This window comes from Hemiscyllium ocellatum, chromosome 12 (genome assembly GCF_020745735.1).
Source record: "Hemiscyllium ocellatum isolate sHemOce1 chromosome 12, sHemOce1.pat.X.cur, whole genome shotgun sequence".
NCBI classification, from domain to species: Eukaryota; Metazoa; Chordata; class Chondrichthyes; order Orectolobiformes; family Hemiscylliidae; genus Hemiscyllium; species Hemiscyllium ocellatum.
This window is the reverse complement of record NC_083412.1, coordinates 17,425,709-17,448,999: the sequence shown is the minus strand read 5'-3', so window position 1 is coordinate 17,448,999 and position 23,291 is coordinate 17,425,709. Positions and strand designations below refer to the sequence as shown.

The following is a 23,291-nucleotide window of genomic DNA, read 5'->3' as shown; positions in this document are numbered from 1 at the left end:
CCTTCCCGAGGTGGTGAGAAGTGTAGACGGAGTCAATGGATGGAAGGTTGGCTTGTGTGATGGACTGGGCTGTGTTCACAACTCTCTGCAGTTTCTTACGGTCCTGGGCAGAGCAGTTGCCGTACCAGGTATTCCAAGTTGGAATACTTAGGTCTCCCAGCCCTGGCCTCAGCCTGCAATCTCAGGGAGGTCTGGTGGTTTAAGAAGTAACTTACAGACTGCCAGTGTGTGTTTTCAAGGAGACGGAACCCACACAATCTCTTAGCCCCAAAGCTCCGAATAAATCTGAAAATGAAAAGCTTTCACCGATAGCCTTTGTAGCTTCCATTGGAGAACTCTCATTCTTGAACTCTCATTTGCATCTGATTCGTTTTTTCTCGCTAGTCATTATGAAGACCACAGGAGGAATTCATCCGTCTGTAAAATATTATGTTGCCATGGGAAGTGCTATGGCAACCTAACATTTTAAGCCACCCAAGCAATGATTTGTAACAGCAATCTAAATTTACATTTTGTTCGCGTCCCTTTAATTGACAGTTCCGACATTTGATTTTGACAGTGTGTTGACTCTCAGCCTTTAAATCGTTATTAACAGAGAGCGAAAGACGATAAAGCGATTATTTGTGTACGTACTGTTGGCTTTTATTAAGTACACTGATGGGAGGAAGATCAGAGGGTTGGGGGGAGTGGGTGTGTGTGATTGATAGGTGGAGCAAAGGGAAAGACTCCCTCTTCTATGGGTTTCCATTCACACAGGGACAACACCGAGTCACACTGGGCATCAGTGCTGCCTCAAAATGCCTAGACGTGATCCTTACTTGTGGGAGTTGCAAATCCTTTCCACATCCAAATTGCCAAAACAGACCCTTCATTGCTTGTTCCGTCAACCTGTCTCATTAACTGCAGATTCACAAATCATTGCCTTTTTCAACGCTCGCTCCCCGGCCTTGTCATTAGATGGTCGTGGGCGAAGCAGAGGCAGTGGGACACACAAATCAAAAATGCAAAATGAACCATCACCAATGTAGCGGAGATGAGCTGTCAGCCTGACCTCCAGGTATAGATACCCATCACAGAATCTGTAGGGTTGGCCAGTTAATGACAGGAGTGACTACTCACCATCCAATCAGGAGCTTTGGTTTTGAGCAAAAGGGAGGGGAAACAGGTGCAGGACCTTGTCCAGCACCAATGGAGCCCATAATCCGGTCCATGCAGTTCAGGGAAAGATAGGGCACTTCCAGGATGGAGATACCCACTCACCACTTTTAAAATCTACGGCTATGGAGGTGGGCATGGCTGCCAAGACCACCTCCATCAGTGGTGTAAGTGGGGGTGGCAGGGAGATGAGATTGTTACAAGCAAATGAATTGATGGAGCCACCTCTTATGCCCTCAGCATTACTCCAAGGCAGTGTCCATCACTGGCCAAGACCACCATTAGTTGGGGGGGTGGCATGGTGGTTCAGTGGTTAGCACTACTACCTCACAGTGCCAGGGACCTGGGTTCGATTCCAGCCTCAGGCGACTGTCTGTGTGGAGTTTGCACATTCTCCCAGTGTCTGTCTGGGTTTCCTCTGGGTGCTCTGGTCACAGAATCAGTCTCACTTTGGAGCATATTGCAAGCAATTGCTCAGAGATACAGGGCTGTCTTTCCCTTGGGATTGAAAGCAGTGTGAGTGTGAGTGAGAGAGTGTGTGTTTATATACAGACTGTGCAGGTCAGGTGAATTAGCCATGCTAAATTGTCCACAATATTAGTTGCATTAGTCAGAGGGAGATGGGTCTGGGTGGGTTTCTCTTCAGAGGGTTGGTATGGACTGGTTGGGCCGAAGGGCCTGTTTCCACACTGTAGGGAATCTAATTGTTACTCACTAAATGGTTCGTCAGACTATTTCAGAGGGCAATAAAAGTCATCCACATTTACTGTGGGTCTAGGCCAGACCAGGTTAAGGATGGCAGATTTCCTTCCCTAAAGGATATTAGAGAACCAGATGGGGTTTACTTTTCAAAAATCAATGGTAACTATCGCTTAGACTAAGTTTCAATTCTAAATTCAGATATTTTCTAATCAACCAGTTCAGTGATGTTATAACTCACCTCGGGAGCAGGTGGGATTTGAACCTGAGGCATCTAGATCCAGAGGTAGGGACACTATCACTGCGCCACATGAGCCTCCCCCCCCAACATCCCTGCAATTGTCGAGTTAAATTCCATCAGCTGGCAGTGCTGGAAGCCATGTTTCCAGAGCACTACTCTGGGCGTTTTGATTGTTAGACCCAGAAAGAATGTCATCTTCTGAATCTGTCAAATCATTTTGAAATGTAGTCACTGTTGCATTCTGGGAAGTATGGCAGACATTGTATAAGACAACAATAACAGAGAGATAAACCAACAGATCCTCTCTGTTGTTTTGGAGATTCTCTTCTTCCAAACAGCACTTTTAGATCTTTCACGCCCACCTGAGAATGCAGTCAGGACATTGACTTTGCATCTCATTGGAATGATGGCTCCTCTTGCAGTATAGCCTTCCCTCAGATGGGCATCAGGGCACCAGGTTTGATCTGGCTTCCATGTCTCTGCAGGGGAACAGAGAAGTTTTAGTTTGGACGCTAGAGCTATTACTCATTCTAAATGCTGAGTACGTTCTCTGTTAATCACCGATAACATGAATTATACTTTTAAAGAGATAAATTGCTGCACACCCTCAACCAATTTGAGAATGATAACACATAGAATTATTTTTGAATCCATTCAAGCTCAACAATTCAGACTGATGTAACTGAGGCACAGTACACAAGTATTATAACCTGCAGAAGGACCTGAGATATAGAGAGGTTTAGATGAGGCTTGGATTTGTGGAAACCTTCATTAAAAGCTAAAAGCTAGTTTGTATTGTTGGTAATATTGTGAGGTATTTAAAGAATACAAAAAGGAAACTGTGGATTCAACTTTTAGTATCTCACTATTGAGATATAGTCCCTAGCCAGCTTGGGTGGGGATCAGTGTCTGATAGCATTGGCTACAGAATCAGTCCCACTTTGGAGCATATTGCAAGCAATTGGTCAGAGATACAGGGTTGTCTTTCCCCTGGGATTGAAAGCCATACGTATGAGTGTATTGTGTGTATGTGTGTGTGAGAGAGGGTGAGTGTGTTATGTGTGAGAGTGTGTACCTGTGAGAGAGTGTGTTATGTGTGAGAGTGTGTACCTGTGAGAGAGTGTGTTATGTGTGAGAGTATGTACCTGTGAGAGAGTGTGTTTGTATACAGGTTGTTCTGGTATAGCACGTGTTTTGTTAACACAAATTGGCTATGATGTGATTGATGAATTGTGGATGCTTTTTGTATAATGCAAACTTTCAATGGAATGGGAATAATGATTTTTCTATTACGATCTTCTACAGGATAACTTTCTCTGGTGTGGGGTCACAGAGGGACACAACTGTTACGTTATAGCAGAACAACGTGTGTGTATGCGTGAGAATGTTTGAGTTCGTATCTGTGAGGGTGTGTATGGGAGCATGAGCATGTTTGTATCTGTGAGAGTGTGTTTGGGAGAATGAGTACATTTGTATCTGTGAGAGTGTGTTTGTATCTGTAAGTGTGTGTGAGAGTAAGCGTGTTTGTATGTGTGAGAGTGTATGTATGAGAGAGGGTGTTTGTGTTTATATCTGTGCGGCTGTGTTTATATCTGTGAGAGTGTGTGTGAGAGAGTGAGTGTGTTTGTGTGACAGAGTGTATGAGAGAGTTAGTGACAGAGTGTACGTTTGTATATGTGAGTGTATGAGAGAGTTAGTGACAGAGTGTATGTTTGTATATGTGGGTGTGTGAGAGAGTTAGTGATAGAGTGCATGTTTGTATATGTGGGTGTGTGAGAGAGTTAGTGACAGAGTGTATGTTTGTATATGTGAGTGTATGAGAGAGTTAGTGACAGAGTGTATGTTTGTACATGTGGGTGTGTGAGAGAGTTAGTGACAGAGTGTACATTTGTATATGTGGGTGTGTGAGAGTGTGGGTATGTTTGTATGTTAGTGTGTATATGGCATGTGTGTTGTTGACCTCAGAATCCTCTTTTTAAATCAGAGAGCGACATCTTCAGATGACCAGTTAGAAGCCAGGAATGGTTAACAGCTGGCCTGACAGATCTCTGTTATTGGACCGGGTCTCCCAGCTACCTTTGTCTGCAGTTTTGATGAGGCAAACTCTGTTATCCTCCTCTGTGCTGATTTCACAGGGAGGAACTCTAACTAAAGCCAGCAACGACTGGCGAGGATAAGCTTTGATTCTGCAACGGGGAAATCGCAAGTTTATTTGGTAATTGGGCGAGGCTTGTAGCTTTTGATGGTTCCAATTCAATCACAGGGCGAGAGATCAGATTAAAAACCCTGCTGAAAACCATTGCACTGTAGCCCCTCAACCAGACAGAACTCTTTGTACAGTGCACAATTGTGTCCTTTTACTTTGTCGTATCTTGTTGGTCAGTTATACAGAGCGGTTCCAGCCTTGGATAATGTAACAGCTTTATTCCATTGCCCTGGTTCAGCTGCTATGTGAATGAGTGATGCATGTAATGTCCCATTGCATCCAATTGCCTCTCTATCGGCTTAACTTTCCAGAAGAAGGCTTTCTTGATATTCTGGACTTCAACAGCATCTCTTTGAGCGAGACGTGCTTTTGACAAACTCCTCAGTGATAGCCTGAGGCAAGGATGACCGTGGGCTTGTAGTTCTGTCAATCCCAAAATCCTCTTGTCCCAGGGGTAACGCTGCCACAGAGTCAGGCTTTTCCTTTACAGATCACAGAATTGCCCCCCCTCCCAATTTCCATTGCACTGATGAGTTTTCACATGCCAACATTTCACCTCCAAGGATTTCGTACGTCCACCATTTATCGTGTTGGCATCCCTAGGGTTGAATCTCGAGGAGCATCTAAGCTGAATTTACAAAGAGGATTTGAATTGGTTTTGGGACTCTGCAGACTCTCAAGAAAGGTAACTTCGATGAGTTTCGATGAGATCCTAACCCTCTGCTGTCTTGTATAAACTGTCACATAAATCCCATCTCAATCCCAGAATCCCTTCAGTGTGGAAAGAGACCATGTGGCCCATCAGGTTCGCACCAACCCTCCAAACAGTATCCCAACTGGACCCATCCCGTTATCCCTATAATACTGCATTTCCCATAGCTAACCCACCTAACCCACACATCCTTGGACACCATGGCATTTACAACCTAACCTGCACATTTTTGGAGTGTAGGAGGAAACCCACACAGACACAGGGAGATTGTGTAAACTCCAAACAGACAGTCGCCCGAGGCTGGAATTGAACTCAGGTCCCTGGCGCTGTGAGGTAACAGTGTTCACCACAGAGCCACCGTACTGCCACCCCCAATCCCCGCCCCGCCCATCCCAACCTACCCACCATATGTAAAGGCATAAATAAATGTCTGAAAGACATTACAACCGTGATATGAATGTTCACTGGCTCTTTTCTTCATCCCTTATTTTGTTCTGTCCTCCCTCCTTGATGTCAGTGGTATTGTGGTAAGATACTGCACCAGTCATCCTAAGGTCCAGGCTGATGCTGAAGGCATGTGGGTTTGAATGATCCCACTGGTAGAATTTCAGTAATGCTAATAAATTTGGAATTGAAAGCTAGCTCGCTGATTGTCGGGGGGAAAACCCATCTGACTCACTAATGTTCTTTAAAATTAGAATTAGAATCCCTACAGTGCGGAAACAGGCCCTTCGGCCCAACAAGTCCACACTGACCCTCCAAGGAGTAACCCACCCAGACCCATTCCCCTACATTTACCCCTGACTTGCACCTAACCTACACATCTGGGCAATTTAGCATGGCCAATTCACCTGACCTGCATAGCGTTGGAGTGTGGGAGGAAACCGGAGCACCCAGAGGAAACCCACACAGACACAGGGAGAATGTGCAAACTCCGCACAGACAGTCGCCCGAGGCTGGAATCGAACCTGGGTCGCTAGCGCTGTGAGGCAGCGGTGCTAACCACTGAGCCATTGTACCGCCCCTTTTAGGGAAAGAAATCTGCCATCTTCACCTGGTCCGGCTTACATGGGATTCCAGCCCCTCCCCCCAGCAATGTGGCAGACTCCTGACTGCCCTCTGAAATGCCACCCAGTTCAAGGGCTCTGGCCCGAAACGTCGAATCTCCTGTTCCTTGGATGCTGCCTGACCTGCTGTGCTTTAACCAGCAACACATTTTCAGCTCTGATCTCCAGCATCTGCAGACCTCACTTTTTACTCTACAGTTAAGGATGGGCCAAGTGCCCCCCAAAAAAAAGTAAATAACATGCAGATTTGTTTTATTTCAAGAAAAAGTTGGATCTGTTGTTGGTAATTGCACAGAGAGTATCTACAAACATGACTCATTTGTAATACATGTATCTGCTGTTGGAGTCTGTTGAGGTGAGAGATCGTGCTGGGAGATGGTCCCTGCCAGCAACGCCATATTAGTTCAGCAGGGAGCTGTTACAAGCCCCATCCACTTCAACACAGGAGAGACTGATAGAACAGGGTGACGATCAGTGTTTTAACTCCATTGGTTTTAATAAATTCCTCTTAGGTCACCATGTGTGAAAAAGAATACCAGAATCTGTTTCCAAAACCGTGTCAAGTGAACAAACACCCTGCGCCAATAGTCTTTTTTACAAGTTGTAGTTTATCATTAAACTGGCTGACATCTGCCCTCACTGTAATTGCACCTTGTATTACTAATCACTTGGACATTCAAGTCATTAGGTACAGCTATAATTACAGCAACAAGAAATCGTGAGAGTTTTCGCCGGTTGCCTAGGTAACTACCTCATCACAAGGTTTTGAGTTACAGTCTAACGCCATCCTCTGATACCCCGGAGCAATGTTTGCCACCTACCTATGCACTGCCGTAACTCCCAAAGGCTTCTTAAATATCCACCAATGAACACCAACTGCAGAGTGTTCTAACTAAAAGATGCACTATAGTAGCTAAAATAGGCTCCTTAGGCATTCACTCCCTCCACCCCCCACCAACGCTCAGTAGCAGCAGTGTGTAACATTTACAGTCACTCACTAAGGCTCCTTAGACAATACCTTCCATGACCACTTCCATCTTGAAGGACAAAGGCAGTATGGTGTACCCTGTTATAGGAAGGCTATTATTAAGCTGGAGAGGCATCAGAAAAGATTTATCAGATGTTGCTGGGATTGGAGGGTTTGAGTTATCAGGAGAGGCTGGATAGGCTAGGACATTTCTCACTGGAGTGTACGAGGTTGAGGGGTGACCTTCCAGAGGTTTCTAAAATCATGAGGGGCACAATTGAGGTGAATGAAAAGGGTCTTTTCCCTAGGGTGGGGCATTTCAAAACTAGGGTGGGAGGAGAGCGATTTAAAAAAGACACGAAGGATGTTTTTTTACAGAGAGTGGCTCATGTGTGGAGTAAACTGCCAGAGGAAGGGGTGGATGTGGGCACAGTTACACATTTAAAAGACATTTGGATAAGTACATGAATAGGAAAGGGTTGGAGGGGTATGGGCCAAGCACAGACAGGTGGGATAGTTTAGTTTGGGGTAACAGTCAACATGGACTGGTTGAACCAAAGGGTTTGTTTCCATGTGTATGACTCTACGGTAGCAGATACACGGGAACACCACCCCCTGCAAGTTCAATGCCAACCCACGCACCACCCTGACTTGGTAATATATCGCTGTTCCTTCACTGTTTCTGTGCCAGAATCCTGGAATACCCTCCCTAAGGGCATTGTGAATATACCCACAGCACATGGACTGCAGCAGTTCAAGAAGGCAGCTCACCACCAACTTCTCAAGGGGCAACTAGGGATGGGCAATGAATACTGGCCCAGCCAAGGGCACCCACATCCCATGGCTTAAGCTTTTAAACTCGCCTGGGGTGGGGGGGTTGTTGATTCTCATACTCCACACAGCGCAGATACTCATTCCTGAAGAAGGGCTTATGCCCGAAACGTCGACTCTCCTGCTCCTCGGATGCTGCCTGGCCTGCTGTGTTTTTCCAGCACCACCTTTTTCAACTCTGGTACTCCAGCATCTGCAGTCCTCACTTTCTCCACGGCCCAGATACTGCAGGCTATTTTTACTTCACTGAATACTGCAGTGTTAAGACAGATTTTGTTAGTCTGTCAGAATTTTTCAATGTTAGAGCTGATGCTGCGGAGTTGGTGCGGTGAAAGTCAAAAGAAGTAAAATAACCTTGGGTTCGCATTGACCCCTCAGGTGTGTATTTGGATGACTTTGGCAGAGTGGAAGTGAGGGCACCTCTAGATATATCTGGGAGTGGAGCGTAGCAAGATCAAAATAAAAGACTTATTACACTTGGAGCTCCATCTCACGGTCACGCCCCTAAATCTCAGGGTTGAATGTGGGCGTGACCCGACATTGATTTGGAAATAATCACTCGAATCGAATTAATCACATTTTTTTGAAGGACTGGCCAAATCCTGGCTGGGGAAATGTGCTTCCCCCCCACACTCTGGAAAACAGGTTAAACTCAAACTGATTGACAAACAGCCATTTTCACATCAGGTCAACGTTTCCCCTGGATGACCAGTTGGCGCAGCCAAACCAGGGGATGAGCATGGTGAGGGCACTGGGCAGCGAGCCTCATGGGGGGATCTATTGCCTGGCAGGAACCCCTGGCATCCCCCGGTGCTCTGCGTCCTCTCCCCCTACCCTGGATTGCCCCTTTCATGTCATCCTCTGCCCTGCACACGAGTGGGCATCTATTTCGAAGGACCAGCCTCAAGAAGTGGGCCTCCGGTGCAATCACCATTCCTCTCGCAGGGAGATGGTGGCACAGTGGTAATGTAAGCAGGGCTGGATGTCCAGAGACCAGGCCAAATGTTCTGGGGTCATGGGTTCAAAGCTCACACATGATAATTGGATGTTGAATAAATTTGAAACCAAACATCTGAAATAATAGTGTGTAACCATGGATGTAAGAAAACCCATGTGGTTCACTCATGCCCTTTGGAGAAGGAAATCTGCCATCCTTACCTGGTTTATATGTGACTCCAGACTCTTAGCAACTTTGAACAGAGAATCCCTACAGCGTGGAAGCAGGCTGCTTGGCCCATCGAGTCTACACCAACCCTCTGAAGAGTATCCCATCCAGACTCTTAACCCCCTCCCTGTGACTCTGCAATTCCCATGGCCAATTCACCCTAACCTAAACATCCCTGAACACTACGGACAATTTAGCATGGCCAATCCACCTAACCTAAACATCCCTGGACACTACGGGCAATTCAGCATGACCAATTCACCCTAACCTAAACATCCCTGGGCACTAAGGGCAATTTAGCATGGCCAATCCACCTAACCTAAACACCCCTGAACACTACGGACAATTTAGCATGGCCAATTCACCTGACCCGCACATCTTTGGACCGTGGGAGGAAACCGGAGCACCCGGAGGAAACCCACACAGACACGGGGAGAATGTGCAAACTCCACACAGTCAGTCGTCTGAGGCGGGAATTGAACCCAGGTCTCTGGTGCTGTGAGGCAACAGTGCCAACCATTGAGCCACCATGCTGACCCTTCATGGCTATTCGGGATGGGCAATTAATGCTGGCCTAGTCGGTAATTCTCCCATGGACATGAATTAAAGTTTTTCAGAAGGTCACGATTTTAAAGGTGTAAAGATGTCTCCCTTGACCTTCCTAATTTACTCAATGGAGGCCCTTTAGTCTCACTTAAAGTCCTGAGTTCACTGCCCCAGAGATTCGTCCAGCCATAAACCCAACACCATGGAGTACTGTATGTACCTAACAGGGCAATCTGATTAGACAGTGTGTTGGCTCGGGGGGTGTCGGATTGGGTGATGGTTTGGGCAGGAGGGGGGTGGGGGTTGGGGGTGGGGGTGGGGCAGTGTTGCCTTAAAGGCAGTCAGTGCCGATGGAGGGACTGGGAAGGAGGGTCACCGACAGAGGTCATTCGCCCTCGCTATGCCTCTGACCTGCTGCTCCCTCCCTCCCCATGCCCTTTGACCTGGGTTCCCCCCCATGATCCCTGGACTCTGAGGGCTGGTCTTCCAGCTGCCACCACCGCCTCTTCAATGGCGCTGCCGAGCCTGAGTGCCGCTGGCCTTGAAAGGTGAAAGGTGATAGATAAATGCACCTCATTTCTTACAATCTAACCCTCATCCTCACCTCTAAAAGAAAATGTACCCTTGAATCTCAATTAAGCTGGGCTATTAATCAAAATCTTGTGAAGTAGAGCTGAATGGCCTATTAATGGTCCTATTGCCTTTTCCCTGATTGCCCTGTAGGAAGGATAGGAAATTCCATTACCTTGCTCCAAGCAGGCATCAAGAACTCCCAGCTAAGGTACAGAAATGTTCAGTAGTGTCGGGACTGTAATTTTCTTAAGCCCTCTGTCAGCCGGATATCTGACATCCCAGCACTGCCTGTCAAAATTAGGGATGAGAACAGCCTCATTTCACAAGTAGCAGATGAGATTCTAGATGCGGAGTGCTGCTGCCATAGAGAAAGACACCATTGTGAAGCTTCTTGTCATCAGGACAAATGCAAGAGTGCCAAATTTCAGACGACCACAACAATTTATGCTACTCGAGGAAAGAGTGACAAGTAAACTCCGATTGGCCGAGGTGTTGCCAAGGAGAGACACTGTAGGCTGCCCAGGCTCTCAGGCCATGCAACAAAACTGTCCCACTTGCTCGAAACCTTTCATTCTTGCATCTGGGTCCTGATGGATGTAGAGGTTCGGCGACACGCTTCTCTTTGTAGCAGTTTGGAGCTCTGGCCCCTCTAGGACTGAGAACACTACTCCGTCCACCAAAGGGAGAGAAACGTTCATTCTGACCCAGGGAGCCTCCAGAGCCAGATCACAGGCCCGGATGTCAAGAGAACATCGACTGAGGTGTCACCGTGATGAATACACCCGTATATAGGGTGGGGCGATAATTGGGCAGAAGGATCCCAGATGTTCAACAGAACCCTCCTGCAGATACGCTGACAACTTGTCACAGCGACAAGGCACCCCAGAAATCAGTGGCTTCTCGATATTAAAGATACCAAGGGATATAAATACACTGGGAGAACAGCAGTGACATCAATGATCAGCCATCATCTAGTCAAACATGAAGCCAGCCTGAGGAACCGAATGGCCGACTACAGCTGCTATCTCTTCCCCTTCCTCCTAAATTGCTTTCAGGAGAGGAACTGGGTCTTGATTGAGACAGAGACAGAGCGAAACTTAAGAAGAGTTCAACTTGGACATGACAGAATTTGTAGTGAAATTCAGGTTATCTCCATATAGTTGAATGCAATGCGATTGTAAAATATTTAATTTTTGCAATAAACATTCCAGGATTGACTTGCAGCCCAAGGGCAAAACATTTCAGATTGGAAATCGCCAAATGTCAATAGAAGTACACTTTACTCTGTGCATCCGTATGTGTTCCGCTCTGAGTCGCCTCGAGACATTTTCAATACTATTGATCTTCGCAATGTTTATTCTTTGTCAGCAATGTAGCCTGAAGGGCTGTGTAATCTCCAGCCCCTCAGTGCACTGTACGTGAAAACAACATATTGAGTGACATTTACTTTGGGGATACCTTGCATCAGCCTCTCATCGCTCAGGGTAATTATAGGTGCAGTGGTAGTGTCCATATCTCTGAGCTAGGAGGCCTGGGTTCGAGTCCAAAGGAGCCGTAACACATCTGATTTTTAAAAGAAATATGTAGCACTGGCAACTATTTAGGCTGTTTCTGCTGGGGAATGAGGTAGATGGGCTTGGTCACGCTGAGGGACAGTGTAGACTGCAGGTACACCTCAAAGACTACCAGAAGGTTATGTGGAGGACAATACACATGACGTGGATCGGCAAGATTTAAGGAGATTTGTCCATACCGTTGGAGTGGCAGTTGCGAGACGTTATACAAGCTACTTGTTATGGCCATTTGGAGCTATTTCTACAACTGACCTCGATGGCCCAGCTGCTTTCATAATGTAACATGTTTTTTCTGTCTATCTGCTTTTGTACATCTGCTTGTGATTTGGCTGTCCATGAACATTTCCCTCAAACGATCTGATATGTTGCGTGTGCGACGTGTGCCTTGGCATTTGGTGCACTGGCTAACCTGTTATGTTTGGGTAAACACTCCAGAGGACTTAAGGTCAGGGCTCTTCCTTGAAGCACCTGTTTTTGTTCCACCATTTAAACTACCCCACCCCCACCCCCCCCAAGGCTGTCATTCTCCAAAGCCGTTGCCATGGCAATCAGGCCTTATGTTCCATTGCCATCTGCTTCGTGTTCTAGTCTTTAATGAGACCATTTAGCCCCATTGAGCCTGTTTCGCCTCTCAATGAGATCATGGATGATCTGTGGCCCAACTCCACACACCTGCCTTTGGCCCATATCCCCTATTACCTTTTGCTGAACAGAATGTATTTATCTCAGATTTGAAGCTAACAATTGATGCAACGTCCACCAATGTCTATGGAAGAGAGCTCCAAACATCTCCCATCCTTTGTGTGTAGAAGTGCTTCCCAACACCCCTCCTGAACAGTCTGGCCATAACCTGTTATAGAATCATAAACTCCCTACAGTGTGAAAGCAGGCCATTCGGCCCATCAAGTCAACACCGATCCTCCGAAGAGCATCCCACTCAGATCCGACACTTAGACCCTAATTCTAGAATCCCTAACCAGTGAAAACAGTTTATTTGCTGTGTCTTTTCCTGTTGATATCTTGAGAACTTTGATCATGTCACCCCTTAACCTTCTAAATTCTAGAGAAAGCAGGCCTAGTTTTTACTTATCTCTCCTTGTACCTTAACCCCTGAAATCCAGGTGTCATTCTTGTAAACCTACATTGTATTCCCTCCAAGGCCAATACATCCTTCCTGAGGTGCGGTGTCCAGATCTGCTGACGACACTCCCAGTGAGTCAGTTGGGAACTGGTGAGGGCGGTGGATGGAGATATGGCAAACCAATGAAGCTGCTCTAAGCGAGAGTCCTTCCCTGTCATATGGGATCTCCAAAATGTCACCTCCAGTGTTTCACTCCGCAGTGTTTGAGGGGGAGGGTTGGACACAGTAGAGTTCCTGCTGGTAGCACCCATCCACTCCACAATCTGTCTACACATGTTTCATACCATTAGCTGCCCTCATTCTGAATCAGAAGACTTCCCATTCACTGCATCAAGGGTTTACCTTGACTAAGCTACCACTCAACTTATTCATCTGGCTGAGATTGCAAGCACCAGAGAGCCAAGTCTAAAAGATGCGTTGTCATTGACCTTGTAGGGATGTGCCCTTGAAGGTGTTAGTCCTCGGGGGGAGAGCTGAGTGAGGAATGGGGCATGGACAATGGTTCAACTACTGCTTCTGGGCAATGAATCGCCCTTGGTGTTAGTGCATCTTTGAATAATACCTGAACGCTAAGAGTTAAACTAGGAGATTACACAATCAACGCTATATTCTGTGGAATTTCGAATATTAAGTTTAAGAGGATCGAGTTTGTTTTATTCACTCGCAGGACATTGACGTTGCTGGCTGCCCAGTATTTATTGCCCGTCCCTAGTTGCCCCTTGAGAAGGTGGTGACGAGTTACCTTCTTGAACCGCTGTGGGTTGACCCACAATGCCATTAGGGAGGGAATTCCAGGATTCTGACCCAGCGACAGGAACGGTGATATATTTCCAAGTCAGGATGGTGAGTGGCTTGGAGGGGAACTTGTGGGGGGTGGTGTTCCCTTGCATCTACTGCCCTTATCTAGATGGAAGTGTTGTGGGTTTGGAAGGTGCTGTCTAAGGTGCCTTGGTAAACTTCTGCAGTGCATCTTGTAGATGGTACACACTGCAGCTACTGAGCATCGGTGGTGGAAGGGAGTGGGTGTTTGTGGATCTGGTGCCAATCAAGCGGCTGTTTTGTCCTGGATGGTGTCAAGCTTCTTGAGTGTTGTTGGAGCTGCACCCATCCAGGCAAGTGGGGAGTATTCCATCTTAGTCCTGGCTTGTGCCTTCTAGATGGTGGACAGGCTTTGGGGAGTCAGGAGGTGAGTTTCTCACTGCAGTATTCAGAACCTCGGACCTACTCTTGAGTTTATGTGGTGAATCCAGTTCAGTTTCTGGTCAATGGTAACCTCCAGGATGTTGACATTAGGGGATTCAGTGATGGTAATGCCATTGAATGTCAAGGGGCAGTGGTTAGATTACCTCTTGTAGAAGATGGTCGTAGCTTGGCATTGTGTGCTGTGAATGTTACATGCCAGCTATCAGCCCCAGCCTGGATATTGTCCACATCTTGTTGCATTTGAACATGGATGGCTTCAGTATCTGAGGAGTTGCAAATGGTGCTGCACATTGTTAAAATCTTGTTTGTCAATGATCACACAGAGATTATTATGTGAAGGGGAATTAAGATTAAATAAAGAAAAAAAAAGTCTCTTGGGTGATGCATCCAGCACTGGAGAACATAGCCCAAACTCCTTACAACCAGACCTTTAAGGATAAAGTTAGGAAAGGCTTCTGTTGCATGTTGTACATATTTGATTGAAGAGATGACACCATTCTCTTAAGTGTGTTAAGACAACTAATCGAGACTTATACAATGATTTGAAATGTCTCAGCCCAGCTTCTGGTTTGCCTGTTTTCCTTTACTCTGAATCAATTGCCAGGCTTAACCAGTCAAGCACAGCAGACACAGATCAGCTACTAGACTCGAGTAATTGAACATGGAGTTATTGAACCCAGCATTCCTACACATTAATGATGGCAGAAGTTTGTTTCTCTCCTCGAGGAATGACAGTCGCCTCCAGGAGGTTGGTTAATTCTTAATCTGAGATCGATTACATTTTTGTTCTCTGGGATTAGTAGGAGTTAGGGCAGAAATACAGGGACAAAGTTAGTATTTATAGATAGGTAACAGATTAGCCATGATGTTCTGGAATAGTTGCAAGATTATTTCTTCTTCGTATATCTACCTCTGTGGTAACAAACAATTGATAACTGAAAAGCTATCTCTGAACGTGTAGCTTTTATCGTTAACACATTAACACTTCTTTTGCCTTCCAGTTTCAGAACTGGACTCCTGCGGGAGTAGTAGTGAGCGTTTGAGTGTATGTCCATGACTGAGGAAGGTGGAGATAGTCACTCTGTTTCATTCTAAGTTTGGGAGAAGATAGTAACTCTCTTTCATTCTGCCCCCCGATGTAGCTCTGGCTGCTCAGGCACGTGCCCTGAAGGAAGAGAATGACAGTCTGAGGTGGCAGCTGGACGCCTATCGGAATGAGGTGGAGCTGCTTAAACAGGAGCAGGGCATGTTCCAACGCATGGACGAAAGCCACACCAAGGAGCAGCAGCTCCAGTTTCAGCAGCAAGCAATGCAGGGGATGCAGCAGGTAAGCACCAATCCGGTTCCTCCTTCCACCGCCGCAACCAGAACAGCTGAGTTTTTCTAGCAGCGGTAAATTTTTATTTCAGATTTCCAGCGTGTGGGTGTGTGTATACACATACATGCACTTGTGCGTGTGTGCCTGTATTTACATGAGTGTGCTTGTGTGTAATTGTGTGTGTATGCATTGGTGTGCATGTGAAGTAAGAGTGTATGTGTGTGTGCAAAAGTGTGAGTGTGTGCATGAGTGTGTGTGCGTGTGCACACATGTGTATGTGTATGTTGTGTATGTGTGTGTGTGTGTGTGTGTGTGTGTGAAATTTGTGTGATTTGTGTGTGTTATTTGGGTAATCCAAGATGGAGGATGGGAAAAATTTCTGGCTGTAAGAGCTGCTTCTTTTTTCTGAGGTATTTTAGGTGCTGGAGGTGATTTCCTCGAATTCCAGGAGCAGCAAATACTGTTTTATATGCTGTTGCATTGTTTTGGAACTTTGGAAAAAAAAGTCAAAGCAACAGCAGTTTTAAAAGGGAGAAGAGCAGACAAAGGTGCTTATGGTGAGGACAGTTCAGGAGAGAGAGAGAGAGAAAGAGAGAGAGAACCTGCACAGTTACTGCCTTTGCTGTTTGAATTCGTGTATCGCTGGACTTCAGAGTATTCCTGGGAAAATTAATAAACAGTGAAATTCACAACTAATCTTGGAGGAACCTGTTTGGGCGAAGTTCACAGCACAGAATCAGATAAGTTAATCATTGTTTCAAGTGCGTCCAACAGAAAGGCTGCAGTAGTGATTAGAGTGGGTTATTTCTTGATTATATGTTTGTGGAGATATGTCTCTTGATTAAACTTAAAATATAAGCCATAACTATTAATTTAACCTGGGCAGTGTTTTGTAGAGGGATAAGACGGTGTTATTTTCTGGGTCTGTAGAATGTGAAGGAGCAAAAATGGCCTTTGCAGTGATATGTACTTTTTGTCAGATGTGGGAGTTTAAAGAAAGTTTAATGTTTACTGCAGATTATATCTGCCATAAATGCTGTTGGATGCGAATCTTATCAGATTGAGTGGATCAGTTGGAGAGACAGATAGAAGTGATGAGGAATTTGCAACAGCAACACTATGTGATGGATGGCAGTTACAGGAAAGGGGGAACGTCTCAGATACAGTCACATAGATGGGTTAACTTCAGGAAGGGTGAGAAAGGTCGGCAGATAGGGCAGGAGTCTTTTGTGGATATATCCATTTCAAACAGGTATGCTGTTTTGGAAAATGTAGGGGGTGATGGATTCTCAGGGGAATGTAGCACAAACAGCCAAGTTTCTGGTATTGAGACTGGCTCTAATGCAACGAGGGGTATGTTGGGTTCCAAGAGATCAATTGTGTTAGGGGATTCTGGAGTCAGAGGTACAGACAGATGTTTCTGTGGCCAGCAGAGAAAAAGCAGAATGGTGTCTTGTTTCCCTGGTGCCAGGATCAAGGATGTCTCAGAGAGGGTGCAGAATGTTCTCACGTGGGAGCCAGAGACCATTATTCACATTGGAACCAACGACATTGGAAGGGAAAAGGTTGAGATTCTGAAGGGAGATTACAGAGAGTGAGACAGAAATTTAAAAAGGAGGTCCTCAAGGGTAGTAATATCTGGATTACTCCCAGTGCTACGAGCTAGTGAGGGCAGGAATAGGAGGATAGAGCAGATGATTTCATGGCTGAGGAGCTGGTGTATGGGAGAAGAATTCACATTTTTGGATCATTGGAATCTCTTTTGGGGTAGAAGTGACCTGTGCAAGGAGGACGGATTGCACCTAAATTGGAAGGGGACTAATATACTGGCAGGGAAATTTGGTAGACCTGCTTGGGAGGATTTCAACTAGTACGATTGGCGGGGGTGGGACCGAGGGAGATAGTGAGGAAAGAGATCGATCTGGGACGGGTACAGCTGAGAACAGAAGTGAGTCAAACAGTCAGGGCAGGCAGGGACAAGGTAGGACTAATAAATTAAACTGCATTTATTTCAATGCAAGGGGCCTAACAGGGAAGGCAGATGAACTCAGGGCAAGGTTAGGAACATGGGACTGGGATATCATAGAAATTACAGAAACATGGCTCAGGGATGGGCTGGACTGGCAGCGTAATGTTCCAGGATACAAATGCTACAGGAAGGATAGAAAGGGAGGCAAGAGAGGAGGGGGAGTGGCATTTTTGATAAGGGATAGCATTACAGCTGTGCTGAGGGAGGATATTCCTGGAAATACATCCAGGGAAGTTATTTGGGTGGAACTGAGAAATAAGAAAGGGATGATCACCTTATTGGGATTGTATTATAGACCCCCTATTAGTCAGAGGGAAATTGAGAAACAAACTTGTAAGGAGATCTCAGCTATCTGTAAGAATAATACGGTAGTTATGGTAAGGGATTTTAACTTTCCAAACATTGACTGGGACTGCCAGAGTGTTAAAGGTTTAGTTGGAGAGGAATTTGTTAAGTGTGTACAAGACAATTTTCTGATTCAGTATGTGGATGTACCTACTAGAGAAGGTACAAAACTTGACCTACTCTTGGGAAATAAGGCAGGGCAGGTGACTGAGGTGTCAGTGGGGGAGCACTTTGGGGCCAGCGACCATAATTATATTTCTATTTGTTTTAAAGTAGTGATGGAAAAGGATAGACCAGATTTAAAAGTTAAAGTTCTAAATTGGAGAAAGGTCAATTTCGACGGTATTAGGAAAGAACTTTCGAAAGCTGATTGGGGGCAGATGTTTGCAGGTATAGGGACGGCTGGAAAATGGGAAGCCTTCAGAAATGAGATAACAAGAATCCAGAGAAAGTATATTCCTATCAGGGTGAAAGGGAAGGCTGGTAGGTACAGGGAATGCTGGATGACTAAAGAAATTGAGGGTTTGGTTAAGAAAAAGAAGAGGGAGGAAATCGATGTAGCGGAGGAAAAGGTGGGGGGGGGGGGGGGGGGGTGGTGCCAGTGTAGGTGCGGATGATGGATTGTTTCACCTACGTTCGGGACACCACCCACGCCCTCCACCTCCTCCATGATTTTCGCTTCCCCGGTCCCCAACGCCTTATCTTCACGATGGACATCCAGTCTCTGTACACCTCCATCCCCCATTACGAAGGACTCAAAGGCATCCGCTTCTTCCTTTCCCGCCGTACCAACCAGTACCCTTCCACTGACACCCTCCTTCGACTGACTGAACTGGTCCTCACCCTGAACAACTTCTCTTTCCAATCCTCCCACTTCCTCCAAACTAAAGGAGTTGCCATGGGCACCCGCATGGGCCCCAGCTATGCCTGTCTCTTCATAGGATATGTGGAGCAGTCCATCTTCCGCAACTATACTGGCACCACCCCCCACCTTTTCCTCCGCTACATCGATGACTGTATCGGCGCTGCCTCGTGCTCCCACGAGGAGGTTGAACAGTTCATCAACTTTACCAACATCTTCCATCCCGACCTCAAATTCACCTGGACTGTCTCAGACTCCTCCCTCCCCTTCCTAGACCTTTCCATTTCTATCTCGGGCGACCGAATCAACACAGATATCTACTATAAACCGACCAACTCCCACAGCTACCTGGACTACACCTCCTCCCACTCTGCCCCCTGTAAAAACGCCATCCCATATTCCCAATTCCTTCGTCTCCGTCGCATCTGCTCCCAGGAGGACCAGTTCCAATACCGTACAGCCCAGATGGCCTCCTTCTTCAAAGACCGCAGATTCCCCCCAGACGTGATCGACGATGCCCTCCACCGCATATCCTCCACTTCCCGCTCCTCCGCCCTTGAGCCCCGCCCCTCCAACCGCCACCAGGACAGAACCCCACTGGTTCTCACCTACCACCCCACCACCTCCGTATACAGCGTATCATCCGCCGTCATTTCCACCACCTCCAAACGGACCCCACCACCAGGGATATATTTCCCTCCCCTCCCCTATCAGCGTTCCGCAAAGACCACTCCCTTCGTGACTCCCTCGTCAGGTCCACACCCCCCACCAACCCAACCTCCACTCCCGGCACCTTCCCCTGCAACTGCAGGAAATGTAAAACTTGCACCCACACCTCCTCCCTTACCTCTCTCCAAGGCCCCAAGGGATCCTTCCATAACCGCCACAAATTCACCTGCATCTCCACACACCTCATCCGCTGCACCCGATGTGGCTCCTCTATATTGGGGAGACGAGCCGCCTACTTGTGGAACGCTTCAGGGAACACCTCTGGGATGCCCGGACCAACCAACCCAACCACCCCGTGGCTCAACACTTTAACTCTCCCTCCCACTCCACCGAGGACATGCAGGTCCTTAGACTCCTCCATCACCAGAACATAACAACACGACGGTTGGAGGAAGAGCGCCTCATCTTCCGCCTGGGAACCCTCCAACCACAAGGGATGAACTCAGATTTCTCCAGTTTCCTCATTTCCCCTCCCCCCACCTTGTCTCAGTTGATTCCCTCGAACTCAGCACCGCCTTCCTAACCTGCAATCTTCTCCCTGACCTCTCCGCCCCCACCCCACTCCGGCCTATCACCCTCACCTTGACCTCCTTCCATCTATCACATCTCCATCGCCCCTCCCCCAAGTCCCTCCTCCCTACCTTTTATCTTAGCCTGCTGGACACACTTTCCTCATTCCTGATGAAGGGCTTGTGCCCGAAACGTCGAATTTCCTGTTCCTTGGATGCTGCCTAACCTGCTGTGCTTTAACCAGCAACACATTTTCAGCTAAGAAAAAGAAGGAAGCATATGTCAGGTATAGACAGGATAGATCACGTGAATCCTTAGAAGAGTATAAAGGAAGTAGGAGTATACTTAAGGGGGAAATCAGGAGGGCAAAAAGGGGACATGAGATAGCTTTGGCAAGTAGAATTAAGGAGAATCCAAAGGGTTTATACAAATACATTAAAGACAAAAGGGTAACTAGGGAGAGAATAGGGCCTCTCAAAGATCAGCAAGGTGGCCTTTGTGTGGAGCTGCAGAAAATGGGGGAGATACTAAATGAGTATTTTGCATCAGTGTTTACTGTGGAAAAGGATATGGAAGATATAGACTGTAGGGAAATAGATGGTGACATCTTGCAAAATGTCCATATTACAGAGGAGGAAGTGCTGGATGTCTTGAAACGGTTAAAGGTGGATAAGTCCCAAGGTGTACTCGAGAATCCTGTGGGAAACTAGAAAAGTGATTGCTGGGCCTCTTGCTGAGATATTTCTATCATTGATAGTCACAGGTGAGGGGCTGGAAGACTGGAGGTTGGCTAACGTGGTGTCAATGTTTAAGAAGGGCGGTAAAGTCAAGCCAGAGAACTATAGACTGGTGAGCCTGACCTCGGTGGTGGGTAAGTTGTTGGACGGAATCCTGAGGGACAGGATGTACATGTATTTGGAAAGGCAAGGACTGATTAGGGATAGTCAACATGGCTTTGTGCGTGGGAAATCATGTCTCATAAACTTGATTGAGTTTTTTGAAGAAGTAACAAAGAGGATTGATGAGGGCAGAGCAGTGGACTTCAGTAAGGTGTTTGACAAGGTTCCCCATGGAATACAGGGAGAACTAGTCATTTGGATACAGAACTGGTTCAGAGGTAGAAGACAGAGGGTGGTGATGGAGAGTTGTTTTTCAGACTGGAGGCCTGTGACCAGTGGAGTGCCACAAGGATCGGTGCTGGGCCCTCTACTTTTTGTCATTTGCATAAATGATTTGGATGCGAACATAAGAGGTATAGTTAATAAGTTTGCAGATGACACCAAAATTGGAGGTGTAGTGGGCAGCGAAGAGGGTTACCTCAGATTACAACAGGATCTGGACCAGATGGGCCAATGGACTGAGAAGTGGCAGATGGAGTTTAATTTAGATAAATGCGAGGTGCTGCATTTTGGGAAAGCAAATCTTAGCAGGACCTATACACTTAATGGTAAGGTCCTAGGGAGTGTTGCTGAACAAAGAGACCTTGGAATGCAGGTTCATAGCTCCTTGGAAGTGGAGTCACAGGTTGATAGGATAGTGAAGAAGGCGTTTGGTATGCTTTCCTTTATTGGTCAGAGTACTGAGTACAGGAGGTCATGTTGCGGCTGTACAGGACATTGGTTAGGCCACTGTTGGAATATTGCGCGCAATTCTGGTCTCCTTCCTATTGGAAAGATGTTGTGAAACTTGAAAGGGTTCAGAAAAGATTTACAAGGATGTTGGAGGATTTGAGCTATAGGGAGAGGCTGAACAGGCTGGGGCTGTTTTCCCTGGAGTATCGGAGGCTGAGGGGTGACCTTATAGAGGTTTACAAAATTATGAGGGGCATGGATAGGGTAAATAGGCAAAGTCTTTTCCCTGGGGTTGGGGAGTCCAGAACTAGAGGGCATAGGTTTAGGGTGAGACGGGATAGATATAAGAGAGACCTAAGGGGCAACTTTTTCACACAGAGGGTGGTACAGGTATGGAATGGGCTGCCAGAGGAAGTGATGGAGGCTGGTACAATTGCAACATTTAAGAGACATCTGGATGGGTATATGAGTAGGAAGGGTTTGGAGGGATATGGGCCGGGTGCTGGCAGGTGGGACTAGATTGGGTTGGGATATCTGGTCGGCATGGACCGAAGGGTCTGTTCCCATGCTGTACATCTCTATGACTCTATTTGTGAGAGAGATTGTGTGTATGATTTGTGTTCGTGTGTGTTCTTTTTGTGTGAGTGTGCATAGATCATGTCAATTTTTTAAAAAATAAAGTGATGGTGATATGCATGACATTGTAACACCTTTATGGACATGTGCCAGTGAAATCACTGATCACAAGGGCCAGCTCAGCAATCCACAGGTCAGCAGCTGGGAAGGGGGCAGCTTGAGGGGAGCAGGACTCAGGCAGTGGTGGCCGGCAAGAGAGGGTCCCTTGCTTGGCTCAGGTCCCGTTCACATCCCATCCAGCTTCAGCCATGTCAGGAAGCAGACGGCAACCCTTGGAATGAAGCCTGACTGAATGCAGTTCCACGTGGTAACCTGTCTTGATATCGAAGAACGATGCCTCTTCTGTGGATACTCCTATGATGGTGTACCCTCAACCACAAATCACTGGCCAAGCCCAGGATAATGGTGGATTGGTGGCACTGAGCAACCTCAGTCAGCCCTTCCATGGTACCGCACTGGGAGAGGTGGCAAATATGGCAGAGTGCCCGCACTGTACACCTGGGAAAGCAGCAGGGTGCCTGTGGTGTGCATCTGGTGTCTGTGTGGGACATCTGCCTTCATTGGCTGGTCACTCTTCCAAAATAAAGTGGAGGGCACACCGCCCAATGGCTCCTGCAATAGGATTGGTGGGAGAAGGGGCTGGTTGGTTTAATAAGCATGAGAGACTCTAGGGGAGCTGGGTCTTAATACCTATCATATCTAGGGTGGGAATTAAACAAAAAACTTCAAAGCTATCTCGCTGAGTCATCAACTTTTTGTTGGCCAACTCACTCACTTGCAGCCTCACTCAAATCGTAAGAGCAAAAATTAGGCCATTTGGCCCATCAAGCCTCCTTCACCATTCAATCATGGCTGATAGGTTTTGTGAACCCATTTTCCCAGTTTCTGCCCATGACCTTTGATCCCCATGACAATCAAGAACCCACCTATCTCAGTCTTAAATATAAGACCATAAGACATAGAAGTGGAAGTAAGGCCATTCGGCCCATCGAGTCCACTCCACTATTCAATCATGACTGATGGGCATTTCAACTCCACTTACCAGCGTTCTCCCTGTAGCCCTTAATTCCTCGAGACAACAAGAATCTATCAATCTCTGCCTTGAAGACATTTAGCGTCCCGGCCTCCACTGCCCTCTGTTGCAATGAATTTCACAGGCCCACCACCCTCTGGCTGAAGAAATGTCTCCGCATTTCTGTTCTGAATTGACC

At 46.8% G+C, this 23,291-nt stretch overlaps 1 protein-coding gene across 2 annotated transcripts in view; it reads left to right on the top strand.

Moving 5' to 3' along the window:
* enox1 (ecto-NOX disulfide-thiol exchanger 1) overlaps positions 1 to 23,291 on the top strand; it is a 229,638-nt gene that overhangs the window by 162,651 nt on the left and 43,696 nt on the right. For both annotated transcript variants that reach the window (XM_060832906.1, XM_060832907.1), the window contains exon 9: positions 15,223 to 15,407. In XM_060832906.1, coding sequence (XP_060688889.1) covers positions 15,223 to 15,407 — 185 coding nt within the window. The remainder of the gene's footprint in view (positions 1 to 15,222; positions 15,408 to 23,291) is intronic.